General features: G+C 48.5%; 9 protein-coding genes and 2 long non-coding RNA genes across 14 annotated transcripts; 6 read left to right on the top strand and 5 right to left on the bottom strand.

Annotated features, from left to right (window-relative positions):
• Positions 1-102: 102 nt before the first annotated feature.
• LOC136184863 (coiled-coil domain-containing protein 149-like) lies at positions 103-2,349 on the bottom strand. The gene is made up of 12 exons (XM_065971860.1): positions 2,230-2,349; positions 2,056-2,172; positions 1,728-1,772; positions 1,564-1,668; positions 1,359-1,502; positions 1,198-1,260; positions 1,038-1,147; positions 906-978; positions 781-850; positions 613-730; positions 450-526; positions 103-383 (listed from the first exon to the last, which is right to left on the bottom strand). The coding sequence occupies exons 1-12, from the start codon at positions 2,269-2,271 to the stop codon at positions 247-249; spliced, it is 1,101 nt and encodes a 366-aa protein (XP_065827932.1). The 5' UTR covers positions 2,272-2,349; the 3' UTR covers positions 103-246.
• Positions 1,588-2,240, top strand: LOC136184877 (uncharacterized). Its single transcript, XR_010669441.1, has 2 exons — positions 1,588-1,842; positions 1,950-2,240. It is a non-coding gene; the product is annotated as an uncharacterized lncRNA (long non-coding RNA).
• Positions 2,328-4,264, top strand: LOC136184869 (endoplasmic reticulum-Golgi intermediate compartment protein 1-like). The gene is made up of 13 exons (XM_065971867.1): positions 2,328-2,408; positions 2,518-2,579; positions 2,643-2,715; positions 2,762-2,850; positions 2,900-2,933; positions 2,990-3,042; positions 3,088-3,125; positions 3,177-3,281; positions 3,349-3,409; positions 3,472-3,572; positions 3,685-3,724; positions 3,793-3,875; positions 3,931-4,264. The coding sequence occupies exons 1-13, from the start codon at positions 2,389-2,391 to the stop codon at positions 4,036-4,038; spliced, it is 867 nt and encodes a 288-aa protein (XP_065827939.1). The 5' UTR covers positions 2,328-2,388; the 3' UTR covers positions 4,039-4,264.
• LOC136184874 (max dimerization protein 1-like) lies at positions 4,222-6,330 on the bottom strand. Its single transcript, XM_065971872.1, has 5 exons — positions 6,180-6,330; positions 5,976-6,057; positions 5,529-5,558; positions 4,841-4,952; positions 4,222-4,779 (listed from the first exon to the last, which is right to left on the bottom strand). The coding sequence occupies exons 1-5, from the start codon at positions 6,244-6,246 to the stop codon at positions 4,501-4,503; spliced, it is 570 nt and encodes a 189-aa protein (XP_065827944.1). The 5' UTR covers positions 6,247-6,330; the 3' UTR covers positions 4,222-4,500.
• A 461-nt stretch (positions 6,331-6,791) lies between these two features.
• LOC136184854 (arylsulfatase B-like) lies at positions 6,792-8,368 on the top strand. The gene has a single exon (XM_065971848.1). The coding sequence runs from the start codon at positions 6,858-6,860 to the stop codon at positions 8,310-8,312; it is 1,455 nt and encodes a 484-aa protein (XP_065827920.1). The 5' UTR covers positions 6,792-6,857; the 3' UTR covers positions 8,313-8,368.
• Positions 8,369-8,372: 4 nt separating this feature from the next.
• LOC136184848 (arylsulfatase B-like) lies at positions 8,373-10,082 on the top strand. Its single transcript, XM_065971841.1, has one exon. It carries the CDS (start codon positions 8,403-8,405, stop codon positions 9,945-9,947), a length of 1,545 nt encoding a protein of 514 aa, XP_065827913.1. The 5' UTR covers positions 8,373-8,402; the 3' UTR covers positions 9,948-10,082.
• A 105-nt stretch (positions 10,083-10,187) lies between these two features.
• LOC136184844 (DNA helicase MCM9-like) lies at positions 10,188-12,562 on the top strand. Its single transcript, XM_065971834.1, has 2 exons — positions 10,188-11,270; positions 11,451-12,562. The coding sequence occupies exons 1-2, from the start codon at positions 10,338-10,340 to the stop codon at positions 12,258-12,260; spliced, it is 1,743 nt and encodes a 580-aa protein (XP_065827906.1). The 5' UTR covers positions 10,188-10,337; the 3' UTR covers positions 12,261-12,562.
• Positions 12,563-12,624: 62 nt separating this feature from the next.
• On the bottom strand, positions 12,625-14,221 carry LOC136184867 (mitoferrin-2-like). The gene is made up of 4 exons (XM_065971865.1): positions 13,883-14,221; positions 13,378-13,603; positions 13,263-13,319; positions 12,625-13,179 (listed from the first exon to the last, which is right to left on the bottom strand). The coding sequence occupies exons 1-4, from the start codon at positions 14,021-14,023 to the stop codon at positions 12,689-12,691; spliced, it is 915 nt and encodes a 304-aa protein (XP_065827937.1). The 5' UTR covers positions 14,024-14,221; the 3' UTR covers positions 12,625-12,688.
• LOC136184840 (DNA-directed RNA polymerase II subunit RPB2) lies at positions 13,991-19,201 on the top strand. Its single transcript, XM_065971830.1, has 23 exons — positions 13,991-14,173; positions 14,222-14,300; positions 14,358-14,593; positions 14,650-14,762; positions 14,844-15,387; positions 15,443-15,639; positions 15,689-15,872; positions 15,936-16,058; positions 16,123-16,266; positions 16,332-16,471; positions 16,523-16,634; positions 16,701-16,855; positions 16,916-17,283; positions 17,339-17,435; positions 17,494-17,588; positions 17,648-17,769; positions 17,832-17,960; positions 18,013-18,102; positions 18,189-18,296; positions 18,348-18,461; positions 18,516-18,676; positions 18,742-18,937; positions 18,994-19,201. Exons 2-23 carry the CDS (start codon positions 14,276-14,278, stop codon positions 19,081-19,083), a joined length of 3,543 nt encoding a protein of 1,180 aa, XP_065827902.1. The 5' UTR covers positions 13,991-14,173; positions 14,222-14,275; the 3' UTR covers positions 19,084-19,201.
• A 1,016-nt stretch (positions 19,202-20,217) lies between these two features.
• LOC136184875 (uncharacterized) lies at positions 20,218-21,175 on the bottom strand. Of its 4 annotated transcripts, XR_010669439.1 has the most exons (4): positions 21,044-21,175; positions 20,882-20,973; positions 20,731-20,815; positions 20,218-20,671 (listed from the first exon to the last, which is right to left on the bottom strand). It is a non-coding gene; the product is annotated as an uncharacterized lncRNA (long non-coding RNA). The 4 variants fall into 4 exon arrangements; XR_010669437.1 differs by having other exon boundaries at positions 20,731-20,973; XR_010669438.1 differs by having other exon boundaries at positions 20,218-20,815.
• Positions 21,176-22,191: 1,016 nt separating this feature from the next.
• Positions 22,192-26,585, bottom strand: LOC136184843 (golgin subfamily A member 4-like). The gene is made up of 26 exons (XM_065971833.1): positions 26,058-26,585; positions 25,891-25,994; positions 25,649-25,832; positions 25,541-25,597; positions 25,409-25,486; positions 25,290-25,361; positions 25,145-25,228; positions 25,019-25,084; positions 24,873-24,967; positions 24,768-24,823; positions 24,603-24,715; positions 24,386-24,535; positions 24,191-24,332; positions 24,058-24,125; positions 23,890-23,999; positions 23,745-23,834; positions 23,565-23,688; positions 23,444-23,514; positions 23,312-23,387; positions 23,196-23,258; positions 23,044-23,144; positions 22,926-22,991; positions 22,829-22,870; positions 22,721-22,778; positions 22,491-22,671; positions 22,192-22,427 (listed from the first exon to the last, which is right to left on the bottom strand). Exons 2-26 carry the CDS (start codon positions 25,992-25,994, stop codon positions 22,318-22,320), a joined length of 2,361 nt encoding a protein of 786 aa, XP_065827905.1. The 5' UTR covers positions 26,058-26,585; the 3' UTR covers positions 22,192-22,317.
• Between the last annotated feature and the right edge of the window lie 1,226 nt (positions 26,586-27,811).

The following is a 27,811-nucleotide window of genomic DNA, read 5'->3' as shown; positions in this document are numbered from 1 at the left end:
TGGAATGGTTTCTCCAGTCGAAAGACTGTGAGTGTAGCATTTGTATATATGGTATTTATTTTTTCTGTGGCGCTCTGAGTATGATGACACCAGTACAACAAATTCTTGCGAGCAGACTATATACTGTATACATATATAGATGATTTTGGTACTCTCTGACCAGATGAAATTATTGTTTCTCAAGGCAAGGTATACAAACTATACTCTACATCTTTTCTCAAATGTATATGTAGCTATAGATCTACTTTAGATTTTCGGATTTTCTGTCGTTAACGGCTTGATCGGAGGAGTTGAGCAGTCAGCGAGACTTTCTCCAGTCAGTTCAGCAATATCAATGTCTAGACCAGATTCCTTCAAACGTTCAGCAAGCGAAGTAGAACTTCCTGCGTAAAACAATGTCATATGAATGAACACGCAGTAAGAAACCATTGTCTCATGTGCTCTTGTACCCGGAACAGCCCAGAGGCCAGAGACCTGCAGGGTCTTTATTCTCTGTTCCAGTTCTCCAATGCGCGAGGCCAAAACTCTGAAAATAAATAATACCTATTCAATTTCTTTGCTTCGACAGACTAGAAAAGGCAAAAAGAAATGTTTCTTTGTCGAAAGTCATACTTGTTCACGCTTCTCTGGTGCGTCAATGCAACGTCCTTGTCCTTAACCGTTTCAGATAGGGAGTTCACGATGCCACGCAGTTTGGTCTCGTTCGAATGCGCAGATAAATGAGCACCAGCTGCAAGGAGGATCGGCTTCTTACAAGCACAAACACAGAGCAAAATTTACGTTTACTGCTGCCGTGGGAAAGAGTACCGCCGCTTGAAGACTGACTTTGTCTCAGCTTGAGGATCTCCGACTGCAAGAGGAGCTACGTATGAAATAATAGCGAGTTCTTTTGTGCCTTCCCGTACTCTGTAGTCTGAGCACATTGACTGGAGCTCCACTTTTTCTTGCTCGCAAAGTTCAAGTCTCTGTTTAACATATCTGGAATTCCCCCCCACTAGCGTTAGAGGGAAGACAGTTATTAGCGACGTTTTTCGTACTTGTTCTCAGACTGAACTGCTTCAAAGTCAAGAGTCGGATTCGTGTTTCCGGATATGGCCAAGGAGAATTCCTGACTTAGACGCGAGCACTTGTCCTTGTAGTACTCTTTCTGCATTAGAAAAAAAATATTCAAGAGAAAGACGCCGTTCAGTTGATTACTTCATCTTCCGCTTCTCTTTTGTCATCGGCCATCGACTGAAGCTCTCTCTTGAGATCTCTTATCTGAATAAAAAAAATTGATTAGAAGATATAAAATATGTTATGCAAACAACAACTTTCAAAATATCAATATAATAACCTCTATCTCACACACTACATACATCTGACTGCGCTCTTTCTAATTCCAATAGAAGAGACCCTCGGTCGTCGCCTTCAGACAACGGACGACTGCAGCAATCAGGTACATCTGCCCCTGAGTGTGACCTTGACAAATCCTTCTGCAGCTCTCTTTCTCGTCTAAGAGCCTTTGAGAGTAATTTAATTAATATAATAGACAGGGGCTAATTGTAGCAACGGTCCGTTCACTTTGGCATCTTCGCGTAACTCGACGCAATGAGCTTTGACCTCGTTTAACTGAGCGAGCAGAAACTCGTTCTCCTTTCGCAACTCGTCGACCAACGCTTCCAGTTTCTCGAGAAGGAATCGTGGCGTTCACGTGCGCGCACGAAGCGTATAGTGAGACGCCTTACCACGATATTCTTGTAGTCGCCCTCGATATCGACTCTCCCGCTAGTCTAATATAACAACATTGGTTTTAGCCTCGTGGCGCGACCTCTCTTTGTCGCAGAGACACAAAAAAATAACGTTAGCAACTATATACGATACACACGTGTATAAATACATGCATGACATCTATACGAAGTTAGCCCCCCCTTAGAATTAATCGTTATCTTTTGTAATTCTTCATATAGATGTCATGTACGTATGCATGCACAGAAGCTACAAAAAATTATCAATATCTGCTGTATCTATATAATGAAATATTCCGACCGTCAGAAAAAAAATCTTTCTACTCACCGCCTGACAGAGTAAATCTCTGTAGTGATTTTTTTCCTTGCTGCACGCTTTTAACTCTTCCGTCAGTATCTTCAGTGCTTGGTGCTTGCTCTGCAGCTTTCGTTTGCACGCCTCGTTCTGCGCGAAGACTTTCAAGATCGCTATTTGTTTTTGTTCTAATCGAATTTGCTTCACTTCGTGCTCGAGCGCGTGCCTATCTTTGTCCGAGCGCGACATGGCCAAGCGGGCAGCGTAGAGAACGGCGCAGCGTCGAAGTGATGATTGTAAAATTCCGGGAACCTAGGCGCCCGTATAATCCGGTTTGCGACGAGTGCCGTTTTCGTCCTTTTCCCAATGGGATTCGACGTACGACGGTAAACTAGACGTTTATTTTGTGCGTATCGAAACGAAATCGTTGATAAAACCCGACTAAATCGTCCCTGCTCCACTTCCGACAACAACGCCCGCATTTCTCCCTCTCAGATTCGACATTTATCGCAAGATTCCAAAGGATCTGACTCAACCGACGCTGACAGGAGCGATAGGTGGGACCTAGAGCCCACAGAAATCTCCCAAATGCTAAATCAACACTCTTCGTTTCCCCTCAGTTTCCATAGCGAGCTGCTCCTTCATCGTTTTTCTTCTCCTCGTCGAGCTGTCGTCGTTTTTAGCGGCGGAAACGTAAGAATTCGAAGCGGAAATTCGTTTTCTATTGACATCTACGCAGGAAAAACGAAATGTTCGTCGACGAGGCGAAGCCGGACGACAAACTCGAAGTTCGGGTCAATGTCAGCCTAATTCGATTAAGTTGCGACTGTGCGCTCATTATATTATTTATCTGCGTGTATAAATTCTCTTCCTGCAGTCTTGGGTCTAGATATTCAGGATGATCTGGGACGGTACGCTGTAGCGGAAAATGATTTGAAAGGCAATTATATTTTTAATGCGATTGTAGGCATGAAGTCGGATTTTCTGGCAATACAAAGAAAATTCCTATCAATGACGGAGGTACCGGTCGTTGAGCCTTAGAGATTAATTAATCTCTATTTGCAGCTGGATGTCGATTCGAGGGCGTGTTTCTTGTGAACAAGGTAGAAAGACAGCCCCTGGGGGGAGATTCTTCGTTCGAACGCTCGTTTCAGGTGCCCGGCAATTTTCACATGTCGACTCACTCGGCTCGCATTCAGCCGATGAGCCTCGATTTCGGTCACGAGATTCACGAGATCCGCTTTGGCGAAAACGTGACGGTGAGAGGGAAAGGGAGGGAGGGAGAGAGACGGATCTCATGGCCACCTCTTATCCTCCCACTCATAGAACGTCGAAGGACTCGGCGCCTTCGCCGCTCTCTCTGACATCGACATGACGGACAAAAGCGGTTCGAATCAAACGCCCATTGCATCATAAGCCCTAGTGATTCATTCTCCCCCTCTTTTTTAGCTGACTCCTCATTCGACTACTACATCAAGCTCGTGCCAACGATATACCAGGACCTCGACGGGAGTCAACGTCACACATACCAATATACGTATGCTAACAAGGTGGGCAGCACGCCACGGCGCGCACACGCATAAAAGAAGCCGAACGACTTGGAAAGCGTCCAACAATTGATCCACTCTTCCTCCCCTTTCCCCCTTCTACCCCCGCCCACAGCACTATTCACAACATGGCCACGGGCATCGAGTCCTCCCAGGTAGATTACTACTTCGATAAGATTGGAACCCTCGAGCGAACTCGATGTCTATCTCCACGTGTGTGTAGCTGTTTGGTTTCGCTACGATATCAGTCCCATAACGGTGAAGTATACCGTTATTCGGCGACCCTTTTATCATTTCATTACCACTGTAAGAAAACCTGTCTCGTATTTCGAGTCGCCCCTATATGTATATGTTATTGCAGATCTGCGCCATCGTTGGCGGCGCTTTCACCGTCGCTGGAATTATCGATTCGATGATCTTTACCGCTTCGGAGGTCTTTCGTAAGGCCGAGTTGGGGAAGTTGAGTTAGGGGAGCCGGATTCGATGGGCGGGCGGGTCGAGCAGCGGATTCGCGATACGTTGGCTTGGGACCTCTGTTTTATTCGTTCGCCGTTATCTGTTGCTTTTAATAATTTATTTTCCTTCCTCTTCTGTCTGCTTACTAAATCAGGTTGCGGCGATGTGGTGGGGCCCCCAATTGGGTGAAGGGAAATGGGTTGAAGCCGTTCATTTTCATTAAAATATAATCAAATGTACACACAGAGACCAACGTATGTACAAAAAAGGGGGGGCTCAAACGAAAGCACTAAAACTAGTGTACCCCATCAAAAAAAGGGAAAAACAGTACTATGTTCACTAAAACGATCACTCTCCTATCTACTATAATACACACACATGTACACCGCGCTTATAGTGTGGGAAAAAAGGGGGTCAAATAGCTCATCTTCTAAATGATAGTCAACTCACTCGTGGAGATGCCTCTCTCTCAGAGTCAGTGCGAATTGACGGTCGAACCGTCGCTTCCAATCGAACTATTATCATCCGAACAATCCTCCACGTCCACGTCGCTTTCCGAGTCGATCGTTTGGAGCTTGGTGATCATCGCCTTGAATTTTTTCGGCGACGGTGCCGTCGCCGTCGCCGCGGGCGCAGGCGCAGGCAGCTCCGTCCAATGACCGCCCAGATCCGATAGTCGTCGTTTGAGACAAAGGTTAGCTCTTATCAGCGCTTCCTTGATCTTGGTATTTTTCTCGTCCAAGATTTCGAGTTCCTAAACAAACGAGATAAGCGAGTGCTGGATAAATATAACAAGCGAAGCCCTACGGGGGTACCTTGATGTAGGAGCGCGCCGTTGTGAGTAGTGTCAGCGTCGTTAATTTGGCGTCGCCTTTCGCCGGAACTTGACAGCGAAGATCGTTGAGGAGCTTTTTCTGCTGATCGCGTCTGCGAGGGAGGAAAGAGAGCACCGGTTAGAGTCCGTTTTCCCGCGGTGGTTAGACACGTGTGCGTGGTCACGCCCCGATTGGCAGGTCATCGCGCCTTGCACGTGCGCTGTTTTGGCCTGCATCCATGGGGGGAAAAACGAGACGCGTGTCGACGCGACGAACGCGATCGAACGCGCGTCGTCTCGTACGCCGACGCGTTCGGCGATAAGATCGAAGCAGCGCTCGCCCTTCGTCGCAACGGACGAAGATTCTACGACCACGCCTTTTCCACAGAACAAAGGGAGGACGTTTTGGACGCAGGCCAACTACTGACGTAAGCAGCACGTGAGGAACGTTTCGAGCTCTGTAGCGTTTCCCCAACGATTTCCCCTGGGCGAGCGAACGTCGAACGGAGGAGCCCTGCATCGGCGATTGCACCGCGTCCCGTTCGAAACGATCGCTGCCCCCGAACCAAGTCCCCGGTCACGTAATCGAATCGTGTCCAGACACGATTCAAAACACACCCACATCAAAAAATTCCCAAAGTCCCCCCAACGGGCGTAGGGCGCAAATTCGAATCGCATTGCAAACATACCGATTCTTTTCGAGCTGATTGTGCGTCGATCTGCAAGCGACGAAAGAGAACAGATTAGATTTCGCCGAGCGAAACAGACAATCAACGGAAATAGGGGTCGCGCGCAGAGACGGGAAGAAAACAGAGAGGCCACGTGAGGATAGCGAAGAAAAAAATAGGAGCCGAGCGCGCAAAAAACGCCGAATGCGAGAGCAATTTACTATCGGATCTCACAAGCTTTCGCGTCACCTTGCGACGCCGTCGCATCGCACCCTTTCCACGGCATGTAGACGCCGTGCGTCTCGCTACGGCTTCGCGCGCGTCCGCTCGATCGATTGCGCGCATCGAGAGCAAACGGATCGCGTCGCGCGGATTCGTAGGGGCGGATTCGGAGATCGCGAAAGGGTGCGAGAGATCGCAATCGTAGATAAGGGCCAAGCGACGCCGATCGATCGCGCGAGCCTTCACCTGTACGTGTAGCTGCGCTTGCTTTCGCGGCGCGATCGCGCGCTCCCGCCGGCTTGCTTCGACTCGCGTCGCGACGGGACGACTAGACAATAGAAGAAGAAATGGAAGAGGGGGTACCATTATTATGCTGATAGCCGCACCGCACGCACTCGCGCACACGTGGTGAAATGGGGATGCGATCGCTTTCGCTACATCGAAACTTACATTTATCGCCGTCTTCGACGACTTCTACAGCTTTGAGGAGAAGATCGATGGAATTGAGTAAAGCCATTTGGCGTCCCACGTCGCTCCGTTCTCGGGGAGGGCCTGTTCAAACTGGCACTCTTGGCTCAGCTGTCTGTTTATCAAAAGCACGGGGTGCTTGACGTCATTTTGAGGAAGGGCGGGACTCCGGCCCCACGCCCCCACGCTCTAATGAAATACTCATCGGGTCCGCCAATCGCGAACTCGCCCATAATTGCACGCTCTTTTGACCACACGCGAACGAGACCACATAGGAATTTCTGTGCGATCGATGGCGCGGAACAATCGTTTGTCCGCAATGCTATTTTTGGCGGCTCGACGGTGTCACCACCGTTGCTGACGTCGATGCAGCGATGCGACTTAGCGGCAGATCGTGCAAATGACGAGTCCGTGCTGCTTTCTCACGCCCATTCTGCCTCCCACGAAAAGCGCGACCCCCTTTTCTAAGATTCCTCACGTGGCGCACGGAAGTGTACTAAATGGCGTATTTAAATAGTAAAAGCCGCCACGTGACATAGCAACAGGGGATAACCATTTCGTGTGCTATATATAGTACAAGACATGGTGGCAGCAATCCTTTTCTTTTTGCTGCAAGCGACTCAATTGAGCAAAGCTGCGCCAGAAAAGCCTCATATTTTCATGCTTCTCGTCGACGACTGGGGCTGGGCAAACGTCGGCTACCATCGCGAAAAACCGACAAAGGAAGTTGTCACGCCCAATTTCGATCGTCTTTGCAAACAGGGCGTCGAACTCGATCAGCACTATGTACACAATGTCTGCTCGCCGACGCGGTCATCTCTCCTTAGCGGCCGCCTTCCAATACACGTAAACATCGACAACAGCGAAGCGACGATGCACAATTACAGCGACCCCAATGGTTATCAGGGCATTCCTCCAAACATGACGGTCATAGCTGAAAAGCTCAAAATGGCCGGTTACGCGACACACCAAGTCGGCAAATGGGACGCCGGCTTTGGAACAGTCGAGCAAACTCCCAAGGGGCGGGGCTTCGACTCGAGCTTCGGTTACTTCCATCACGCCAATAATTACTACACAGAACAGGCAGGCAATTGTAAAAATTACGGGCGTGTACCAGATCTATGGGACTATGATCATCCGGCTAAAGGCATGAATGGGACCGTCTACGAAGAGCAAATGTTTGCCGAGCACGTGCGCGCCGTCATAGAGGCTCACGACCCCAAGACACCTCTCTTTCTCTACTATGCACCGCACATTGCTCACACGCCGCTTCAAGTTCCGCCTGACTACGAGAAGAAATTCGATTTCATTGACGACAAAGCGCGACGCATTTATCACGCCATGGTTAACTATCTCGACGACGTCGTTGGCAATGCGACGAGCTTGTTGGAAAAGAAAGGCATGTGGAATAACACGTTAATGGTTGTAAGCGCCGATAACGGCGGTCCGGAGTATCCAGGTGGCGGGGCCAATAACTATCCGCTTCACGGTGGAAAGGCCAGTAACTGGCAAGGTGGAGTGCGAGTCAACGCGTTTGTGTCCGGTGGTTTTCTGCCCAAGTCGGTGAGGGGAACAAAAGTTGATGGCTACGTGGCCGTCTGTGATTGGTATGCGACGTTTTGTAATCTTGCTGGCGTTGATCCGACGGATAGCAAAGCAGAAGCGCATCATTTGCCGTCAATTGACAGTATTAACATGTGGCCGTTTGTATCAGGTCAAACGAAGAAGTCGCCACGTACGGAAGTGCCGCTTGGCGGCGACGGGAAAAATCACAGTCACGCAGTCGAGGGATTAATCAGTGGCGATTACAAGTTGCTGTATGGGAATATTTCTCAGGATGGCTGGACTGGTCCACAATATCCGAATAGCACCAATCCCGCTGGAGGGCTACCAGGGTTCGCTGATTGCTGGTCAGGCTGTTTGTTTGACATTAAGAAGGATCCTGAGGAGAGAAAGGATCTTGCAGCCACTATGCCGGATAAAGTCGATGAAATGATGAAGAAATTAGCTGTCTATGAAAAGGGAGCCTTTTTCCCTTATCGTGGGGATGACGATCCGGCTGCTTGTGAGGCAGCCCTCAAGAAATACGGAGGTTTTTGGGGTCCATGGCTTTGATAGTAGGCATTTAATTAACAGTACATTTTTTAATTTGTGGTACAGTAAACTATTTCGCGGTCCTCCTACATTTTGACTATCCCGGATAGTATGGCTGCAACGAAACCAATCCTTTTCTTACTGGCGCTGCAGGCGATTCATTTGAGCGATGCGGCTTCCGAGAAGCCTCACATTTTCATGCTTCTCGTCGACGACTGGGGCTGGGCAAACGTCGGCTACCATCGCGAAACGCCGACGAAGGAAGTCGTCACGCCCAATTTCGATCGTCTTTGCAAACAGGGCGTCGAACTCGACCAGCACTACGTGCACAAAGTCTGCTCGCCGACGCGATCGTCTCTTCTCAGCGGCCGCCTTCCAATACACGTGAACACGGACAACGGCGACGCAACGATGCACAACGCCAGCGATCCCAACGGCTACCAAGGCATTCCACCGGGCATGACTGTCATAGCCGAAAAACTCAAAATGGCCGGCTACGCGACGCACCAAGTGGGCAAATGGGACGCCGGCTTTGGAACAGTCGAGCAAACTCCCAAGGGGCGGGGTTTCGACTCGAGCTTTGGCTACTTTCATCACGCCAACGATTTCTACACAGAAACAGCGGGTGCTTGTCCGAAGCATGGGAAAATAACAGATTTATGGGACTTCAACCATCCGGCTAAAGGCATGAATGGTACAATCTACGAAGAGCAAATGTTTGCCGAGCACGTGCGCGCCGTCATAGAGGCTCACGACCCCAAGACGCCTCTCTTTCTCTACTATGCACCACACATTGCTCACACTCCGCTTCAAGTTCCGCCTGACTACGAGAAGAAATTCGATTTCATTGACGACGAAACGCGACGCATTTATCACGCCATGGTCAACTATCTCGACGACGTCATTGGAAACGTGACGAGCTTGTTGGAAAAGAAAGGCATGTGGAATAACACGTTGATGGTCGTAAGTGCTGATAACGGCGGTCCGGAGTATCCAGGTGGCGGTGCAAATAATTATCCACTTCACGGTGGAAAGATCAGCAGCTGGCAAGGCGGAGTGCGAGTGAACGCGTTCGTGTCCGGCGGCTTCCTTCCGATGGCGGTACGCGGGACGAAGGTCGACGGCTACGTGGCCGTCTGCGATTGGTATGCGACGTTTTGCAATCTGGCTGGTGTCAATCCGATGGATAGCAAGGCGGAAGCACATCATTTGCCACCGATTGATAGCATGAACATGTGGCCGTTTGTTTCTGGTCAAACGAAGACGTCACCGCGTATGGAAGTGCCACTCGGCGCCGACGGGAGAAATCATACGCATGGAGTCGAAGGGCTGATTGTCGGTGACTACAAGGTGCTCTATGGGTTTATCACTCAGGATGGGTGGACTGGGCTACAGTATCCAAATAATACCAATCCCAAAGGGGGGATATTTGCCGTGCGAAATTGCTGGAAAGGCTGTTTGTTCAACATCAAGGAAGATCCTGAAGAGAGGAATGATCTTTCTTCTACCATGTCGGACAAACTCAAGGAAATGATGGATAAGTTGGCTGGCTACGAAAAGGGAGCATTTTTGCCCTATCGCGGAAATCACGATCCAGCCTCTTGTGAGGCAGCCCTCGGGAAATACGGAGGTTTCTGGGGTCCCTGGCTGGACTAGGGACATTCATGTCGAACAGGTTTTTGTGTTGAACATTTTTTTGCATTTTTTAGGCTTTGTGTGAGTTTTTTGAGTTGCTGGAACTGCTTTTTTTTGATATGTCATTTTTTTACTTTTTTTGAAGTCATCAAGCGTAGAGAAGCGCACGCTAGGGGCATGGAATCGGGTGAAGACAGCCAAGACGACGTTTCGCCTTCGCTAGAGGCGTTCATCAAGGACAATCACGACGGCGAACTGGTCAACATCCTTCTGGAAGAAGATGCGAGCCTCCATTTCGGCTTGAACGTGAACGCGCTCGATCTCACAGAAGCGAGCAAACGCTTCTCGGACCAACTCGCAAACGACGCCGAATCGTTTCTGCGAACGCTCGACGCCGCCGTGCAGAACGCAATGAAGTCGATACACGCCGCGCATCCCGATCGCGACCTAATGCTCCTGAAAGAAAACGTGCACGCGCGCATTTTCGATTTGCCCTCGTGCGGCCTCGAAATGCATCGCGTCACCGTTCCGCGATCGTTCGACGTCGGCACCTTCGTCGCTCTGACGGGAACGATCATACGAACGACGGCGGTGAAACTTCTCGAGTACGAACGCCAGTACGCGTGCCGCAAGTGCCACGTGGCCTTCCGCGTGGCCGTCGACGAGTGCACGCCCAAGCCGCGTCAGTGTCCCGCCGACGAGTGTAATTCGATTAAAATCGATCCTGTTGCTATGGCAACGCCACGCAGTCGGGACTATCAAGAGATTAAGATACAGGAACAGGTGCAGCGACTCGCCGTCGGCAACATACCGCGATCCATGTGGGTCACGCTTCAGGACGATCTTGTTGACATTTGCAAAGCCGGCGACGACGTCACAATTACGGGATTCGTAGTGCGGCGATGGCAACCGGTTGCCATGGAAATGCAATGCAACGTTGAAGTGATTCTCAAAGCGAATCACGTGGAGGTGAAGAACGAGCAGAAGTATTTAGGAATTGTTACCATGACGATGGGATCTACAAAGAAAGAAATTGACGATTTTTGGAAGTCGTACGCCAATCGACCGATCACTGGCCGCAATGTGATTCTCGCTTCCTTATGTCCCCAAGTCTTCGGTCTTTATCTCGTCAAGCTCGCCGTGAGTCTCGTTCTCATTGGAGGCGTGGCTCGTACGGACGAAAACGGCACTCGCACGCGCGGTGAATCGCATCTTCTCCTCGTCGGCGATCCGGGCACGGGAAAGTCGCAATTTCTCAAGTACGCTGCAAAACTGATGCCGCGCTCCGTCCTCACAACGGGCATTGGATCGACGAGTGCTGGTCTCACTGTCATGGCTGTGAAGGTACAGTATGGATGGGGGGCCGTGCTACTTCTTTGATTCTATGTGAACATCTAGCAGTTCAATGTCCCTGCGTTTCTCCTAGCATTAGTCCCAGAGAGCCACCAGATTAAGAGTTCTATCTCGCTTTGTATTGAGCGAACACACTCCCTCTAATATAGATTTTTTTTCTTCCCAATCAAGGACTCGGGCGAGTGGCAATTAGAAGCGGGCGCGCTCGTTCTCGCCGACGGCGGCGTGTGCTGCATCGACGAATTCAACAGCATCAAGGAACACGATCGCGCGAGCATCCACGAAGCGATGGAACAGCAAACGATCAGCGTAGCGAAGGCGGGTCTCGTGTGCAAACTCAAGAGCCGATGCACCGTTCTCGCGGCGACAAATCCCAAAGGAAAATACGATCCCAACGAAGCGGTCTCGGTCAACGTCGCACTGGCGAGTCCGCTTCTGAGTCGATTCGACCTCGTTTTGGTGCTCTTGGACGCGCGCAACGAGGAATGGGATCGAGTCGTGTCGTCATTTATACTGTCGTCCCTGGCCGTCGCTCCTGGCGACGACGCGAGACTTTGGCCCATGGAGAAACTCCAGTCGTTTTTCTGCTACGTCAAAACGATTACTCCGGCGATGAGTAGCGGCGCCGATCGCGTTCTGTCGCGCTACTATCAGCGTCAGCGTCGCGCCGATTCGCGAAATGCGGCGCGGACGACCGTTCGGCTGTTGGAGAGCATGGTGCGCTTGAGTCAGGCGCACGCGAGGCTCATGTTTCGACGCGACGTGCTCGTCTTGGACGCCATCGTCGTTATTACGATCGTGGAGAGTTCTATGCTGACCGACGCTCTGCTGCTCGGCGGCGGAGTCAACGCGCTGCACGCCAAGTTTCCGGATGATCCCGAGAGCGAGTATAGACGGCAGGCGGAGCTGATTCTGTCTCAGTTGGGGCTGGAAGATTTGCTTGACGATGCCGTTGCGTGCCTCCGGAGCGAAACCGACTGAGAGTAAGTGCGCGTAGCGTAGCGTCTCTTGGACGCGTCTTCCTACTATTTCTAAATGAAGAAGATTTGAGTTTTACTACCTAAGCACAACGTTGTAAAACCTTGGGATGGGCACGGTTGGCATGGTAGCTGATTTTTAAGGGCCGCGCTGCCAACGGCCAAAACGGTTTCTCTACCCGGCTTTATGCCTGTTTTTTGCATGGTTAGTTTAAAACTGATTATCTGAACTACCGTGATCAATCTATAATAAGCAGTGTCCTAACTCTATTGAATGCGATGTGGAGACTTCAATCGCACTTCTTTTCTTTTTGTGTGATTCTATTCATGGCCTACCGCCCTATTGTACTGTAGGTGACTCAAAATGCTCGAATGCAAAAGCAGGCATTTTATTTTAAATATATCCAACACCCCGTAATTGAACAAGCGCAGTTAGTGTCTGCTCTTAAGCAAATGTTTAAAGAGCTCGTAAACTGACCAACAGATAGCCGTTGCCGGCATCTGGTGAATAATTCTCGCCCTCATTCCCTTAAAAAACCCGGCCATCCCGTTCTGCTGATAGATCACCCGAAAAGCGGCCGACATTCCCTGCACGTGACTTCCAGACGGTCGAACGGACGCTTCTTGCGTATTGAGAAGCGTCTTTGCCACGTCGAGCGGATTCGTCACGGCCGAGGCGACCGCTCCGGCGGCGGCACCGGACAACACGTGCGCCTTGGGATTGTAACCGTTGTCTCGATTCAAGTGATAGCGCGAGAATTCGTAGACAATAAAATTCGTGCACTGAAAGGGAATGTTCATTGACAGTTGAGTGGTGTAGCTTCGATAGAAGGCCCGAATGCCTTCAGTGCGGTAGATATGATAGGCGCACTGGGCACTGCGTTTGTAGGGGCTTCCATACATTTGCATTCTCTGCTTTACAACTAGATAGAAAGAGAAAAGACACGTGACCCCAGACGACATTATAAATAACCTAGCTCATTCATGACAGGCATGCTACGCTAACCTTCCACTGGGTTCATAAACCCGTCATGGACTAACGTAGCAAGAGCACCCGCTGAACCTAAACAAAAAAAACAGCATATTTCTTTTTGTCAATAGATTTTCATTTCTTTTATTACCGTGTGCCAGGGGATGGTGACCGGATTTTTTAGTGCTCAGGAATTTCTTCGACGCTTCGTACGTCGCAAAATACAGAGCGTGTGCCGGTCCAGCGCCGGCGGCAACAATATTGATTCCCCTGAAGGGAGTCTTCACTCCTTCCAATTTGACAATAGTGCGAATTGCTTCGAGAACGCGTCCGTTGTATCGAGCTGCACTCGACGGCTGAAGACTTTGCATTCGAGTCTAGTGTGCAGGGAATCAATAACAATTAACATTAACATATCAAATAACGGGTTAGCAACGCCTTTATTTTACACTGTCGATTTCAAATAAAACGCGACTCGATTATTTAATATCAATGTTGAAGCATACCACAAACGTATGACTTCTACGAATTAATCTATGAGTCACGAGGGCGTGTGCCCGTGGGCGGGCCCAAGGGAAAAGCGGAACGAGCGTCCGGCTCCATGTGGACGCTTTTCGACTTTACACGCGATCGTTTTAGGCACTTTCTAGTCCTACCTTGACTAAATCTACCGGATACATGACGCAGTGCTCCATGACGCCGGCTGCTGCTCCAGCCAGCATGTGAATAGCGACGTTGTTCGTCGGAAGGCTTTCGTAATCGACCTCCGCACTCATTTCTAGCGCTACGGCCGTCATTGAGCCAGAGTGAGCGAGTGAGTGCTGCGAACAGTCGGCGAATCTACACACATTACGGGACTGCGCCGACGTTTGTCCCCGGATTGGACAATAACGCGGTCACGCCTGTTCAAATTGGCTCTTTTTTATGCAATCAACAACTCGCGTCATGTAAGAAAATCAAATAGCATCCAAGACGACCAAAAGGTGTCCTTTTAGACACGTTGAGGTTGCTCGTGTAATTTCCGCTAGCGCACGGTAAAGAGGGTCGAGATGTCGATGTACGAACAAGAAGAAGGTCGTTCATCGACTTTCCAACGCGTTCGCAGCGATTCTACCTTCTCTTCATTATTAGGTGACGTTTCGTACGGCATCGACGAGGACGTCCCGGACGAAATAACGCCAGATCTATGGCAAGAAGCTTGCTGGATCGTCATATCGTCCTACTTCGAAGAGAAGGGTCTCGTTCGCCAGCAACTCGACTCGTTCGACGAATTCATCCAAATGTCGGTGCAACGCATCGTCACCGAATCGGCGACGATCGAAATCGTCGCCGAAGCGCAACACAAGACGCTCGACGCCGAAACTCCGGTACGGCACCGTAAGAAAAGGGATAGACTTTCTTTTTCATCTCGACGACGCGTTAGACTCGTTACGAGCTCAAATTCGAGCAGATCTATCTCTCCAAACCGACGCACTGGGAAAAGGACGGCGCTCCCGTGCCCATGATGCCGAACGAGGCGCGACTGCGAAATTTGACGTGAGACTAATAATATTGATACTTTAAATTTTAATTGCAAATTAAAAATTTTAATTAAATAAATTAAATAATTAATTATAGATACTCTGCACCTCTCTACGTCGACGTCGTCAAAACGAAACACGAAGACGGCAAGCCTCCAGCCATAACGAAACAAGACAAAACGTTCATCGGAAAAATTCCCATCATGCTTCGTTCGACCTACTGCCTCCTAAACGGTCTCACCGATCGCGACCTGACCGAGCTGAACGAATGCCCGCTCGATCCGGGCGGCTACTTCATCATAAACGGCTCGGAAAAAGTTCTCATCGCTCAGGAAAAAATGGCGACAAACACCGTCTACGTTTTCTCGAAGAAGGAGTCGAAGTACGCGTACACGGCCGAAATACGATCGATCATCGAGAACTCGTCGCGACCGGTGAGCACGCTCTGGGTGAGCATGCTGTCGCGCGGCGGCGCGACGGGACGAAAGAGCGGCATCGGGCAACGAATCGTGTCGACGATTCCCTACATCAAGCAGGAGATACCGATTATGGTCGTGTTTCGCGCGCTCGGCTTCGTCTCCGATCGCGATATATTGGAGCACATTATTTATGATTTCGACGATCAAGAGATGATGGAAATGGTAAAAACGGTTATTTGTTGTTTAATTAATCCCGGTTATTGATTCTCTCTCCTAGTTGAAGCCGTCTTTGGATGAAGCGTTCGTTGTTCAAGATCAGAAAGTGGCGTTGAGCTTCATTGGAGCGCGAGGGGCCAAGCCGGGCGTTGCTTTGGAGAGGAGGATCAAATATGCGAAGGAGATTCTCCAGAAGGAAATGCTTCCTCACGTTGGAATCAGCGAATTCTGTGAAACGAAGAAGGCTTACTTCTTGGGGTGGGTTACTATAGGCGTATTGTATTTATCTGTATTTATCTTTGTCTAGTTATATGGTTCATCGTCTGCTCATGGCTGCTATGGGTCGTCGAGAGCTGGACGATCGCGATCACTATGGCAATAAGAGGCTCGATTTAGCGGGTCCTCTTCTCGGTTTTTTGTTTCGCGGCTTGTTCAAGAATTTGATCAAGGAGGTTCGGCTCTATGCGCAGAAGTTTGTGGATAAAGGAAAGGTGAGATTGATCGGAATCTTCGCCCCTTTTTTTTGCTTTGCGCAAATTGCCTTCCTTCTTCAGGACTTCAACGTCGAATTGGCAATCAAAACTCGAACCATTACGGACGGTTTGAAGTATTCTCTTGCCACAGGAAACTGGGGCGATCAGCGGAAGGCCCACGAAAGCAGGGCGGGCGTGTCTCAGGTTAGCATACAATAGGATCTTTGATTTAACATGAGATCCTACGTGCATCGTTTTCTTTTCGTAGGTTTTGAATCGTCTGACGTTTGCGTCGACTTTGTCTCACCTGCGTCGTTTGAATTCGCCTATTGGAAGAGACGGGAAACTGGCTCGACCCCGGCAGTTGCACAACACTCTCTGGGGTATGATATGTCCGGCAGAAACGCCTGAAGTAAGGAGAGAGAGAGAGCGGCGAGGGGGTCCTTGTCTGAAACGCTTTCGTTTCCTTTTGGGCAGGGTCAAGCGGTGGGGTTGGTGAAAAATCTAGCGTTGATGGCGTACATTTCCGTGGGATCGCAGCCTAGTCCAATCCTCGAGTTTTTAGAAGAATGGTCTATGGAAAATCTTGAAGAGATCTCTCCATCTGCCATAGCAAAGTAGGTCACTTATACATCAATATATGGAGTAGTATTACTTTTTTTTGACAGTGCGACGAAGATTTTTGTGAACGGTTGTTGGGTTGGTATTCACAACGAGCCGGATCAGCTGATGGCGACGCTCCTGAAACTTCGACGTCAAATGGACATAATCGTTTCCGAAGTAACGTTGCAATAAATCGCGGGCGAAAAACGGAAAAAGCGTCATTTTTTGTTTGTTTGCGTCTAGGTTTCCATGGTGCGAGATTTTCGCGAGAGAGAAATTCGAATCTACACCGACGCCGGACGCGTGTGTCGTCCGCTGCTGATCGTCGAAAATCAAAAGCTTCTACTGAAAAAGACGCACATCGATCAACTCAAAGAACGAGAATACAATAACTACGGGTAACATAACATAGCCCACGTGCAAATTATTATTTAGTATTTTCTTTTTTTTCTTTCTAGTTGGCAGGATCTCGTTGCCGGTGGCGTGGTCGAATACATTGACACGCTCGAGGAGGAGACAGTCATGGTTGCCATGGTGCCTGACGATCTTCGCGACGAGGGCCACGTCTATTGCAGCACGTACACGCACTGCGAGATTCATCCGTCGATGATTCTCGGCATTTGCGCGTCGATCATACCGTTTCCGGATCACAATCAATCGCCGCGTAACACGTATCAATCCGCTATGGGAAAGCAAGCGATGGGCGTCTACATAACGAATTTTCACGTGCGTATGGATACGCTCGCGCACGTGCTCTATTATCCGCAGAAACCGCTTGTGACGACGCGTTCTATGGAGTATTTGCGATTTAGAGAACTACCTGCGGGTAAGGGCATACAGGGAATCAATGTGAGAGTTCAGGTTCTAAGAGGTTTTTTTAGGAATTAATGCCGTCGTTGCCATAGCTTCTTATACGGGATACAATCAGGAGGATTCCGTTATTATGAATTCTTCTGCTATTGATCGTGGACTATTTCGGTAGGAGATGGAGTATTGTTGATGGGTTGGTTGGGTTGGAAAGGGGTGGCGTCTACAGGTCTGTTTTCTATCGATCGTATCGTGATCAGGAGTCGAAAAAAGGCTTGGATCAGGAGGAGTTGTTCGAGAAGCCTAGCAGAGAAACTTGCAAGGGTAACGTAGAAAATTGAATGGTATTGACAATTTTATTATAATGCAATTGATTTCTCCAGGCATTCGTCCTGGAATGTACGACAAGCTGGAGGAAGACGGCATCGTCGCTCCGGGCTTACGAGTCAGCGGAGACGACGTTCTCATCGGAAAGACGGTCACTCTTCCGGAAACAGAAGGCGAAGTAGTAGCTGCAACCAATCTTAGAGACTGACATAGTTGAGAGGGTCTTCTTATATAAAAAAGGCGTCTGGCGGCCCGAGACGGTACACGAAAAGGGACGCGAGCACGATGATGAGAAGCTCCGAGACGGGTATTATTGATCAAGTGATGCTCACCGTCGATCAGGATGGATGCAAGTTCTGCAAGATGAGGGTACTTGGCTCTTTGTTTGGCTAGACTGGGTTTTTTGACTTAGTTACCTTAGGTGAGATCCATACGAGTTCCGCAGATTGGGGATAAGTTTGCCAGTCGACACGGGCAGAAAGGAACGATGGGGATGCTGTATAGGCAAGAGGTGAGCGCTTTAGATATCCCAAGTTCTATATGGGGTTGGGAAGAAATAGTGAAGTCTTCCTTTTTGATTTTTGAATTCGCTTTCAGGATATGCCTTTTACGTGCGAGGGAATCACCCCCGATATTATCATCAATCCCCACGCCATTCCGAGCCGAATGACCATCGGTCATTTGATCGAATGCTTGCAAGGAAAAGTCAGTAGAAGAAACGTGCACAGGGAGAAAAATTTATTTGTCCTATTTTAGGTATCCGCCAATCGAGGCGAAATTGGCGATGCCACGCCGTTCAACGACGCCGTGAACGTGCAGAAAATATCGCAACTTCTTCGCGAGTACGGCTATCAGATGAGAGGAAACGAGGTAAATCGATTCCCGCGCGACCAGATAGAACGTCACATCTTCCTTCGCGCGAAGGTTCTCTATAACGGATTTACGGGACGAAAACTCAACTCGCAGATTTTCATCGGACCGACGTACTATCAACGACTGAAGCACATGGTCGACGACAAAATTCACTCGCGCGCTCGCGGACCCGTCAATATCATGACGAGGCAACCGATGGAAGGCCGATCGAGGTTCGCAGCGTTCCCTTTCTGCTCGTTCGTGTTTTTTTTTAATTTTTTTTTTCTGATTATTTTAGAGACGGAGGCTTGAGGTTCGGTGAAATGGAACGGGACTGCCAGATTGCTCACGGAGCCGCTCAGTTTCTCAACGAACGTCTCTTCGCCGCGTCCGACGCCTATCGCGTTCACGTTTGCGATCTGTGCGGCATGCTGGCCATTGCCAATCTTCAGTACAAGAGCTACGAGTGTCGACGATGCAGAAACAAGACGCAGGTATCGCAGAACATCTTTGTTTCTTTTTCTTGCGTGTCTGAGTTTTGTTTTTGTAGATATCGCAGATTAAGATACCGTATGCAGCGAAGCTTCTTTTTCAGGAATTGATTGCCATGAACATTGCTCCGAGGTTGATGGTGACGTAGGGAGGCATCTTTTGCTTATTTTGGACATCTGCCTGTGTGTCTGCCTGTGTGCTACGTAATTCGGAAGCCGTTGCCTTTGAGAGAGATTTCAGTTTATGGAGGTAAATGAGGCAATGAGTGTTCGTTTGTCTAGCGCGCGTGATCTGGGTGAGTTCTTCAAGCCACGTGGACGAGCAGATAAGAACGAAGACGAACGGAGTGCTGTTGCAGCTCCAAAGAACAAAAAAGGCTTGGTAAGATGCATTGGCAAGCGTTTCGGATGTCTTTTCGCTGTTTGGCAGTCGCGCGAAGCGGTGCTTAGTCACATTGTTCGAAGCGCCATGATCGGAGGCCTAAAACGAATTGGAGTAAGCACAAGCTTATGAAACACGACTGCTTCGAATTTGATAAGCGGTGTTTCGTGGCTGGAAAAGAGCAATAAGGAGCCAAACGGCGAACGGCTCCGCCTCCTGTAGTCTCGAGCGCCGTTTATGCCCCAAATTCGTTAGCTAGTGGGAAAAAACTATCAGTATCTATCGTTTGAGGTTATTGGATTTGAAATTGCCGGTTGAGCCCAACTGGCCAAAACCACGTATACTATAGCTCATGGTTTTTGATTCCTTAAAAAATTCGTGGGAATTTGCTCTTTGTTTGACCTCGCCGTATAAAATTGATCACAAACGATAACCTTTTGCTAATATTCGGTATTTTTGCAGATATATTGAAGAAGAGATGACGAAGAACGGTTGACCGCGGTCCCAACGTCCTCGGCAGGACGGGATGGTCCAGCTGCGGGACCACGGGATTTGTATCTTAATTATAAGATGCGATCCCTTAAACTGCCTGTATGCCTCCTTTTGGTATGAGGCCATATCGTCTAAAAGGCCAACGTCTCCTGGGCAGGCCTACATCAATTGCTGAAGCAGTTGTGCGGCCCCGAGCAGAAAAACTGCCCAATTTCACGGCGTGTATCTTCCCTAAGGAGGCCACCATCCTCGTTGGTAGTTTTCCTCGGAGAATGACGCCTAAAGCAAAAGTGCCTGCTACCAGGCTACAGGCACGACAGCAACAGCAGACTGGGTGCTTCACTTGCTCTCGTAGCGGTGAAGCGCCAGCGCAAGAAATCACAGAGCACAGTAGCGTAAAAACATTAAATTTAGACAGTACTGTACGTAATGCTTTTATTTTCAATAAACATATTGCCGTCTATTTTTTGCACGTGGAGATAATCAAAGGCAGCACGCGCATGCCTCTGCGTTTTCAAGCCCTTTCGTCACGGGACAAAAAGGGCCAGTATCTGCAGTAAACACGCGCGCGTGCAACTCTCAATTCCCCTGCTTTCGTCCCCATACCCTGGAGATCAAAAGCAACTACATACTACCACTAGACATGCATGGAAACATGCAAAATGTTGCCAAATACTAAACAAATTATATAAAAGAGTTGATACAACATCTTTCTCGCTTCTAGTCCGGCAAGAAAGCCAACAGGCTTGTGCTAACAAACCTTTGCAGTCGCACCTTGTCCCAAGATTTTCATACTTGAAAGAATCAACGAAGCGGTACTCACAAACGTGCTTTTGACGCCGTGACACACGAGGACCCGATGCCTTCGCGAGAAGAGGTGACGCCACTTAGCGAATCGTATGATAAGGTGTTGCTTACGTACTTTGGCCCGGCGCCAATCTGCACCGCAATGGGACGGAGCACAGCGCCACGTGCTCTTTTTCGACCCATCGCGAAAGGAGAGGCTTCTATAAAACAGAAAATGTAAATCGGGGTGCATGCAGTGCAGGCTGCGTAGCTGCGAGTGGATATACGCGAACGAGGCCGTCAAGTCGATGAATTCGGCCGCGCGACGCCGCGGGAAAGACGTCGACGTCTTCGCGAAAGCTGACACAGCTTCATTTTTCTAGAAAAAAAGGGAGAAGAGCGTTCAACGACGTGAAAGATGCCTGCATGAGGTCGTTGTCGACTCGTACCGGTTGATGCAAGGCCTTGGGGCTCTCTCGGCTAGGCCAAGCGTTAGCTCCGGCTACAGAGCAACCGCTCTGGCGAGATCGTTGGGTCGAATCGCTCGAATGCACCAAAATGCGTCACCTGTCTTACCCGGATTCAGCGCGTCATGTGATTAGATACACTAGAGAATGATGGCCCGGTGTTCACCGTATTGCCATCATGCAGAGCCTCCCACCGCTTACAGTACGCGAGTGCATTACATAGCGTGACGTCAAAATTTTTTATGTTGCTACATATTCACGTACTGTAGTAATCCCTGCCCTTAGCCCCTAAAGCTCATAGCTATAAATAAATATTTATTTATAGCTCTGGTCCTACGTACATACTGTGCATACCTACATAATTGCTAATTACACGCTTTTCTGACGTACTGTATTGCATTTTATAATTTGCTAAGTATTTGAAGACATATGCATGTGTACGGGTCATATTTCCTGTTACCCGTACACGCGTACATACCCACGTACAAACTGTACATGAGTGGATACTTTTGATTGTGACGTCAGAGCGTGACAATCAAAACTCTTATTCCGGTTTCTCAGTGCATTTATGAAACGGAAAATAGCACAGATCAATTTGAAACAGGGGTTTCTAAGCATTTTTTCCGTTTATGAAAGAAAAAACGCTTTATCCGCGCCGTAAATCGCCTTTTTCGGATCACCGTTTTGGGCCCCATGTCGCGCATGCGCTGTACGAAAAAACGGGTTTTTAAGTTACGTCACAATACCGAGCGTGACGAACAGACATACATACATACATACATACAGACAGACATACAGACATTTCCGGCCCTAAGATCACGTTTGAGAGAGCCTCCCTCCGCCGTTATACGGGCTCCACCCGTACAACTGCGGTGGTCGGCTCCATAAGATCTATTTTATACCTATGGCTACACATCTCTATTTATATATCTATGGTCGATGATAACAATATCCTGCTACTAAAATTTAAATAGCGGTTCTTATTCTGACGTAGCAAATGTTTCGTCAATTAAAATGGCTAAACGTACGTAAGGTAGTAGTAGTAGTTGGGTCGAATCGCTCGAATGCACCAAAATGCGTCACCTGTCTTACCCGGATTCAGCGCGTCATGTGATTAGATACATAAGATCTATTTTATACCTATGGCTACACATCTCTATTTATATATCTATGGTCGATGATAACAATATCCTGCTACTAAAATTTAAATAGCGGTTCTTATTCTGACGTAGCAAATGTTTCGTCAATTAAAATGGCTAAACGTAGGTAGTAGTAGTAGGACCTTCACGCGCTGTTGAAAGCCGCCTGGACCTTTCCTTCAGATCTGCACTCAAAGTTCGAGCACTGACTGAAGCAGATCCACCAGCTAACGGATACAATATAAATATCTATATATTGTATCTGCATGCACACAGAATGAGCTACGTACCCTGGTAGCACTTCTTCACCAAAGCATCCAACTCCGCTTCGGTCATCTTTCCCTCGACGGCGACATGCGTGATGAAACTTTTCTCAATCTCATTGATATCCTGCTGCAGCTGACTTTCCATCTCAGAATTGAGCTCAGCCGTCTTGCGTGCCAACTCCTGCTTCAATTTTGCTTCCATGCGCTGAAACACCCTCCAAATATAAATAGTATTGCCAGAAGACAAAACTCACGGCAACAGCCTGCTGCTCGTCTTCGTCTTCAAGAATTTCAGTCAGCATAACAGTAGTCCTGAAATTTGAGATTGAGTCAAGACGACCTATCCATAAACAAATCCTTGCCTTTCACCACCTACTCTAACGTTCGGTCCATCCACCTTCCTCCTACAGAAATTTAAAAATTGTAAGATAGCTCCGTAGTGTATGCAATAAATGATACGATTTCTTGCGCAGTTTCTTTGACTGCAGCTTCTCGGTCATCACCATGAGCTGATGATCCCTGGACCTAACAGAGCCCAATAAATTTTCACGCCGTTATTTCTAATAGTGCACCGCACTCCTGACGAGAACGGACGATCCGTTCGACGTCTCTTTGATGCTGTCCGAATATTTCCTGAGAAGCTTCTTCCGGTATAGCTACGCTATCAAGAACTCTCCTCTAAGGAAGAAATCGTCTCGCCTTTGTTATTTCAGCACGTGGTCCTACTACCTGCAATCGTTCGAGCACGGCTTCCTCTTGGACAGCCGCTGATACTTTTCGAGCTCGGTTAACCTGAATTCAATTATTGACTCGGCATCACGTTTACTCTAGATTCTCTCTAGCACCTGCAGTCGACCCATGAGGATGCCAAGTCTTTTATCCTGCGCTTTCAGTGCCTCTTCAGCCTGCTCGGTAATTGTACTAGAGAAATCGTTTCCCCTAGTATGACGCCAGAGAGAAAACGTTTGTGACGTTACGTGATTAGTTCTTCGTTTGCTATTTCTATCTCTTTCTCCACTTGCACTTTAGCATCTTCGTATTCGTCTTTCTGATGTAGAATCTCTCCACGTTGGTTTGAAGTTTTGCGTCGATTCTTACCTGGGCTTTGGCGAGCATGGCTTGAATTTCCGTCGACTCGTTCCCCGGGCGCTTTCGCTCTTCGTCGTGTTTCAACTGCAAAAGAACGAGTCTCGATTTCTTCTGAGCCAGCCTCTGATTCAGTCTAGAATAAGAGTCGAGTTGAGCTCCACCCGTGCCCTCTGCTGCGCTAGTTCGAACCTTTTGTGCTGACGAAGCTTACTTAGTTCCAACTGACTGGCCAGTCTGACGGTGTAAAACTTATGCTCGTGTAGCAATTTATCTCGCACTCTAGAGCACAAAACCGTGTAAAAGTATACGCGTTTCCTTCGTATTTCAACCCCACTCTGAGCTCATTCCTATTTGCAGATTGATGACTTGATGCACCGACTTCTGTTGCAGCGTTATCAGTTGCCATCTCTCCTTTTCCAGTTGCACTCTCAGATCGTTCCACTCCTAATAGAACAAAAAGCAATAAAAAGGGAACTGCTCATAGAAATGAACCTTCACTTACGTCATGTTGAGCCCTGATGCGTTCAGCTGCTTCAGACTCCTTTGCAGCAAAGTCTTTCGCCAGTGCACCTAGGAGATCGTCACGGAATAAATAATTATTTTGATATTGTTTTTTGCTAACTTTAGAGTCTCACCTTGAAAAACATCGACGTTCTTTCTATAGGCGTCAAGAAGATTCTTGTGGTTCTTTTTGGACATTCCCGCCGCGATTGCCAAAGCCTGAAACGCTGCTTCCTCTTTAGCGCTCAATATCTCGTAGAATCGTCGTCTCAGTGCCTACAGTGGAAGTTCGAAGACGAGGCCTGTTTGCATGCAAACGTATGACTAACTCTTCTAAGCTCGAGCATCTTTTCTTTCTCGCTTTTGTCCTTGTCCCTGTGCAGTGCAAACCAAGCGGATGTCTGTTTAACAATCAATTGATCATAGGCCTTGATAAAATTTTCGATCGTCATATCTCTGCCAGACACAGCCTGACACCACTAGAAAATCAATTAAGAATACATATTATTCGCGTATTTATTTATTTATTTATCAGTGATTTCCTACGTCCTCGACTTTGTCTTCCGCTTCCGCTTCATGCGTTTCCTCGAGCTCCTTGACCACTGCCTCTCGATCGAGAATCAGCGCGTCTTTCATCCGATTCTGCTCCACGAAGACAGCTACGAAGACAATGAATCAACCCATGGGTGGAAGAAGTGATAAGAAACGTACTATTCTGGTGACCAACTAATGCTTCCTTCAACGACTCTTCGAGCTCACTAAGCAACCTGAAGCAGCACCCGTGCACCAATGAAATCCCAACAAAAGTATGCACACTTCAGTTTGTGTTCGCTGCCTAGTTTTGATTCGCTGATCAGCCTATTGACCGTTTTATTGAACTCCTCTAGTCGTTTCTCTACGTCTGCTGTTTCCTAATTAATGAACATGATTCAAAGATACATCCACTTTTTTGAACTGATAACCTGCTCATCAAAGAGAACGTGAAGCTCGATTTTCAACTGACGTTCGGTCAACCACTCATATAGTAACTAGACACATGCAATGAAAATCCCAGCAATTACATACAGTAATTACAAATAGTAGCGTACGTTAAGTTCCAGTTTGATGCGATCGCCGATATCGGTTTCAAGTTTGGCCACGTGGCCAATCAATTCACCACAAATCAACTCAACCTAAATCAGAAAGCAGATAAAAGAGCCCAGTCATGCCCTCTCTCACACATGAGACGCCTACCTCATTAGCAGACACAATTCCCTTCAAAGGAGTCACTATGTGAGTGTCCAAAGCATCCTCCCGAGCCGCGTCCTAGAAGACAACTATATAATAGAACACCTAAATTCTAACTGACTTACCACTCTATGTAAGTGCTCTAGATAGGCTCTTTCCAGGCCTCTCTCCATAGCATCTCCGCTCAAGCCACTGCTTTGGAGCTAGTAGGATTTTTATTGAGTCAGCTAAGCCTCTAAAGGAGTCACAATTCGAACCTGTTCAACCGCTTCTATCTGTTTTTCTTCGCTCGCCTTCTCAGCGTCCTCGAGTACCTTTGAAAAAAATTGTCAATCGTCTAATGTTTCTTTTAATTAAGTGCTCACTTGGTCGTAGTCGGATAAGATCTCCTGGGCTTTTTCTTCGGTCAGTTTACCCGTCGCAATCAGCCGCTCCAGCGCCATGCGAATCAACTGCAGCCACACGACCTGACTCTCGTGTCGCCACGTGGATTCCATGTGCGAGACGACAGCCAAATCGTGAGCGAGCACGACGTCGCGCATCTCCGATCTGTACACGCAACCCCTTTTGCCAAGTTCCCTATCTAATTACACGTGCTCAGACGTACGGTCGTCTCTGACTCAAAGCGCTGCCGAGACACAGCACCAGCAGACCGGACTGCAGGCTCACCGTAACCTCTGTCTGATACGAAATCTTGCTCTCTTGAGTCATCTACGAATTCTCGCGGTGCATCGCGATCGTTGTCAATTGCCCGTTTCTCCCCCCCACTGTTACCCATGTCGTTTTGTCCGACGCCGTTACCGTGCCGACGCCAATGACGCTTTCACACGTCACGGCAGAATGAGTGCTTGCGGAATCGAGACTGACGCTTTTCGCGGAAACAAGTCGGGCGTGATCGCTGTCAGTGCCGAATTTCACTCCCTTGATTACAACCTCAAAAGAAGCACCCAAGTATAGACATACTATAATAGCCCAGTGAGAAGTGCAACTGTATCTCGTTAAGAAAACGACAAGATGACTTTCATTGGACGCTAACCTCCTCCCCGACAGTTCGTCGAGTCGTCAAGCAGAAGAGGTAGATGATGAGTGCGAGTCCGATAGCGAGGATGCCGAGGACCACAGTGACCGAAATGCCGACTATTATATTTTCAGAAACAACGGATTCGTTGACAACGTTTCGAACGACGGAGCACTCCATCCGTCTGGCTTCTCTGTACACTAGTGTAAACGTAAAGGGGCTGTTTTGGCAGATCAGGAAAAACATCTGTCACCCGCGTCATGCGGTGACGTCAAGAAACAGTTAACTATTGCGTCTCTTTGGGAAGAAGAAGCCATTGCTTCTTCAACGGTCGTCGTATTTCTCTTTCTCTCGCGTCCTCTTGACCTAAAAAGAGAGAAACCGTGTGCTAACCTCTGTGTCAATTTGTTGGAGATCTAGTTTCGGTCTCAGTGTCAATGCGAGCTAATTTTAGGCGCCTCTTTCTCCTCGTAGTCTACTCAAAATGTAGTATACTATATACATATGTATATCCTTCGATGCAGTATTTATTCTGAAATAGTATCAAAAATTTCGAAATTTACTTGGGGCGTTATTTGATTAAAATTTTTGGGGGCCCTTTTGAAGAAAACTTGCCCCCAGAGGCGAGAGCACACTTACCTCGCCAGGTTAGCATTCCGTACGCTTTCACGCGCACGAACGTCTGAAAAATGTACATTGGACTGCGTCCAAATGAGTGTGCACGAGTTTTTACTGGATGGGGCTTCACGCGAGTCACTGTCCAGAACGACCTGGCGTCGCTGCTTGTTTTCTCCCACATCGTTCGCGTTATTCTACGTCCCACGCCATAATCTTTTAACGTGTAGAGTAGTTGATGGAGTTTCTTCGCGGACGAACGCGAAATCTGGGACATTCGAAAGGCAGATGTGACGTCGCACCTAAGACCCGGATAAACAGATGCGTGTAGAGGAGGGCGTAGAGGAGTCTGGTGAGAAGTGGTGTGGACAGTGCATCTCTCTCAACGGCTCTGGTTAGGGGGGTTAGGGTTAGGTTTTTTTGAAACGAGCGGCGAACGTACCAAATGCAGACTAGTCTAATAAGTTCTATACCATCTCTCACCATGCAGATGGATGGCATGAGATAGAGTAAATTTTCCACTGTGGAGGTCCAGCAGAACATAAACCAGATACAGTACATAAATATTATAACGAACGTCTCCTACCGGATGGGAGGTGCGTATGGTATCGCATATGTGCATATCTCTACACAGCGCTAACACGCGAGCGACAACCGCAGTCAGCGGCAGAACATCCGTGACGGCATGCGTAAAGGTGTCGGTCGCCCTCAAGCGCCGCTGGGCCATCAAAGACCTCTGTCGCCTCTTTTACTAAAAAACGGCGATAACACAAACGAAGACGCCGGCGACGCCGATGACGTCGCATCTCAAAACTACGAAGAGGAAGCCGATCTACACACGGCAAAGGGTCTCAACGCGGGCGCCTTTCGCTGGCTCCTGACGGCCAACGCTCGC

The sequence above is a fragment of the Oscarella lobularis genome, chromosome 3 (assembly GCF_947507565.1).
Source record: "Oscarella lobularis chromosome 3, ooOscLobu1.1, whole genome shotgun sequence".
Classification (NCBI taxonomy): domain Eukaryota; kingdom Metazoa; phylum Porifera; class Homoscleromorpha; order Homosclerophorida; family Oscarellidae; genus Oscarella; species Oscarella lobularis.
The sequence above is the reverse complement of the archived record's forward strand: the minus strand, read 5'-3'. Positions and strand labels throughout refer to the sequence as shown.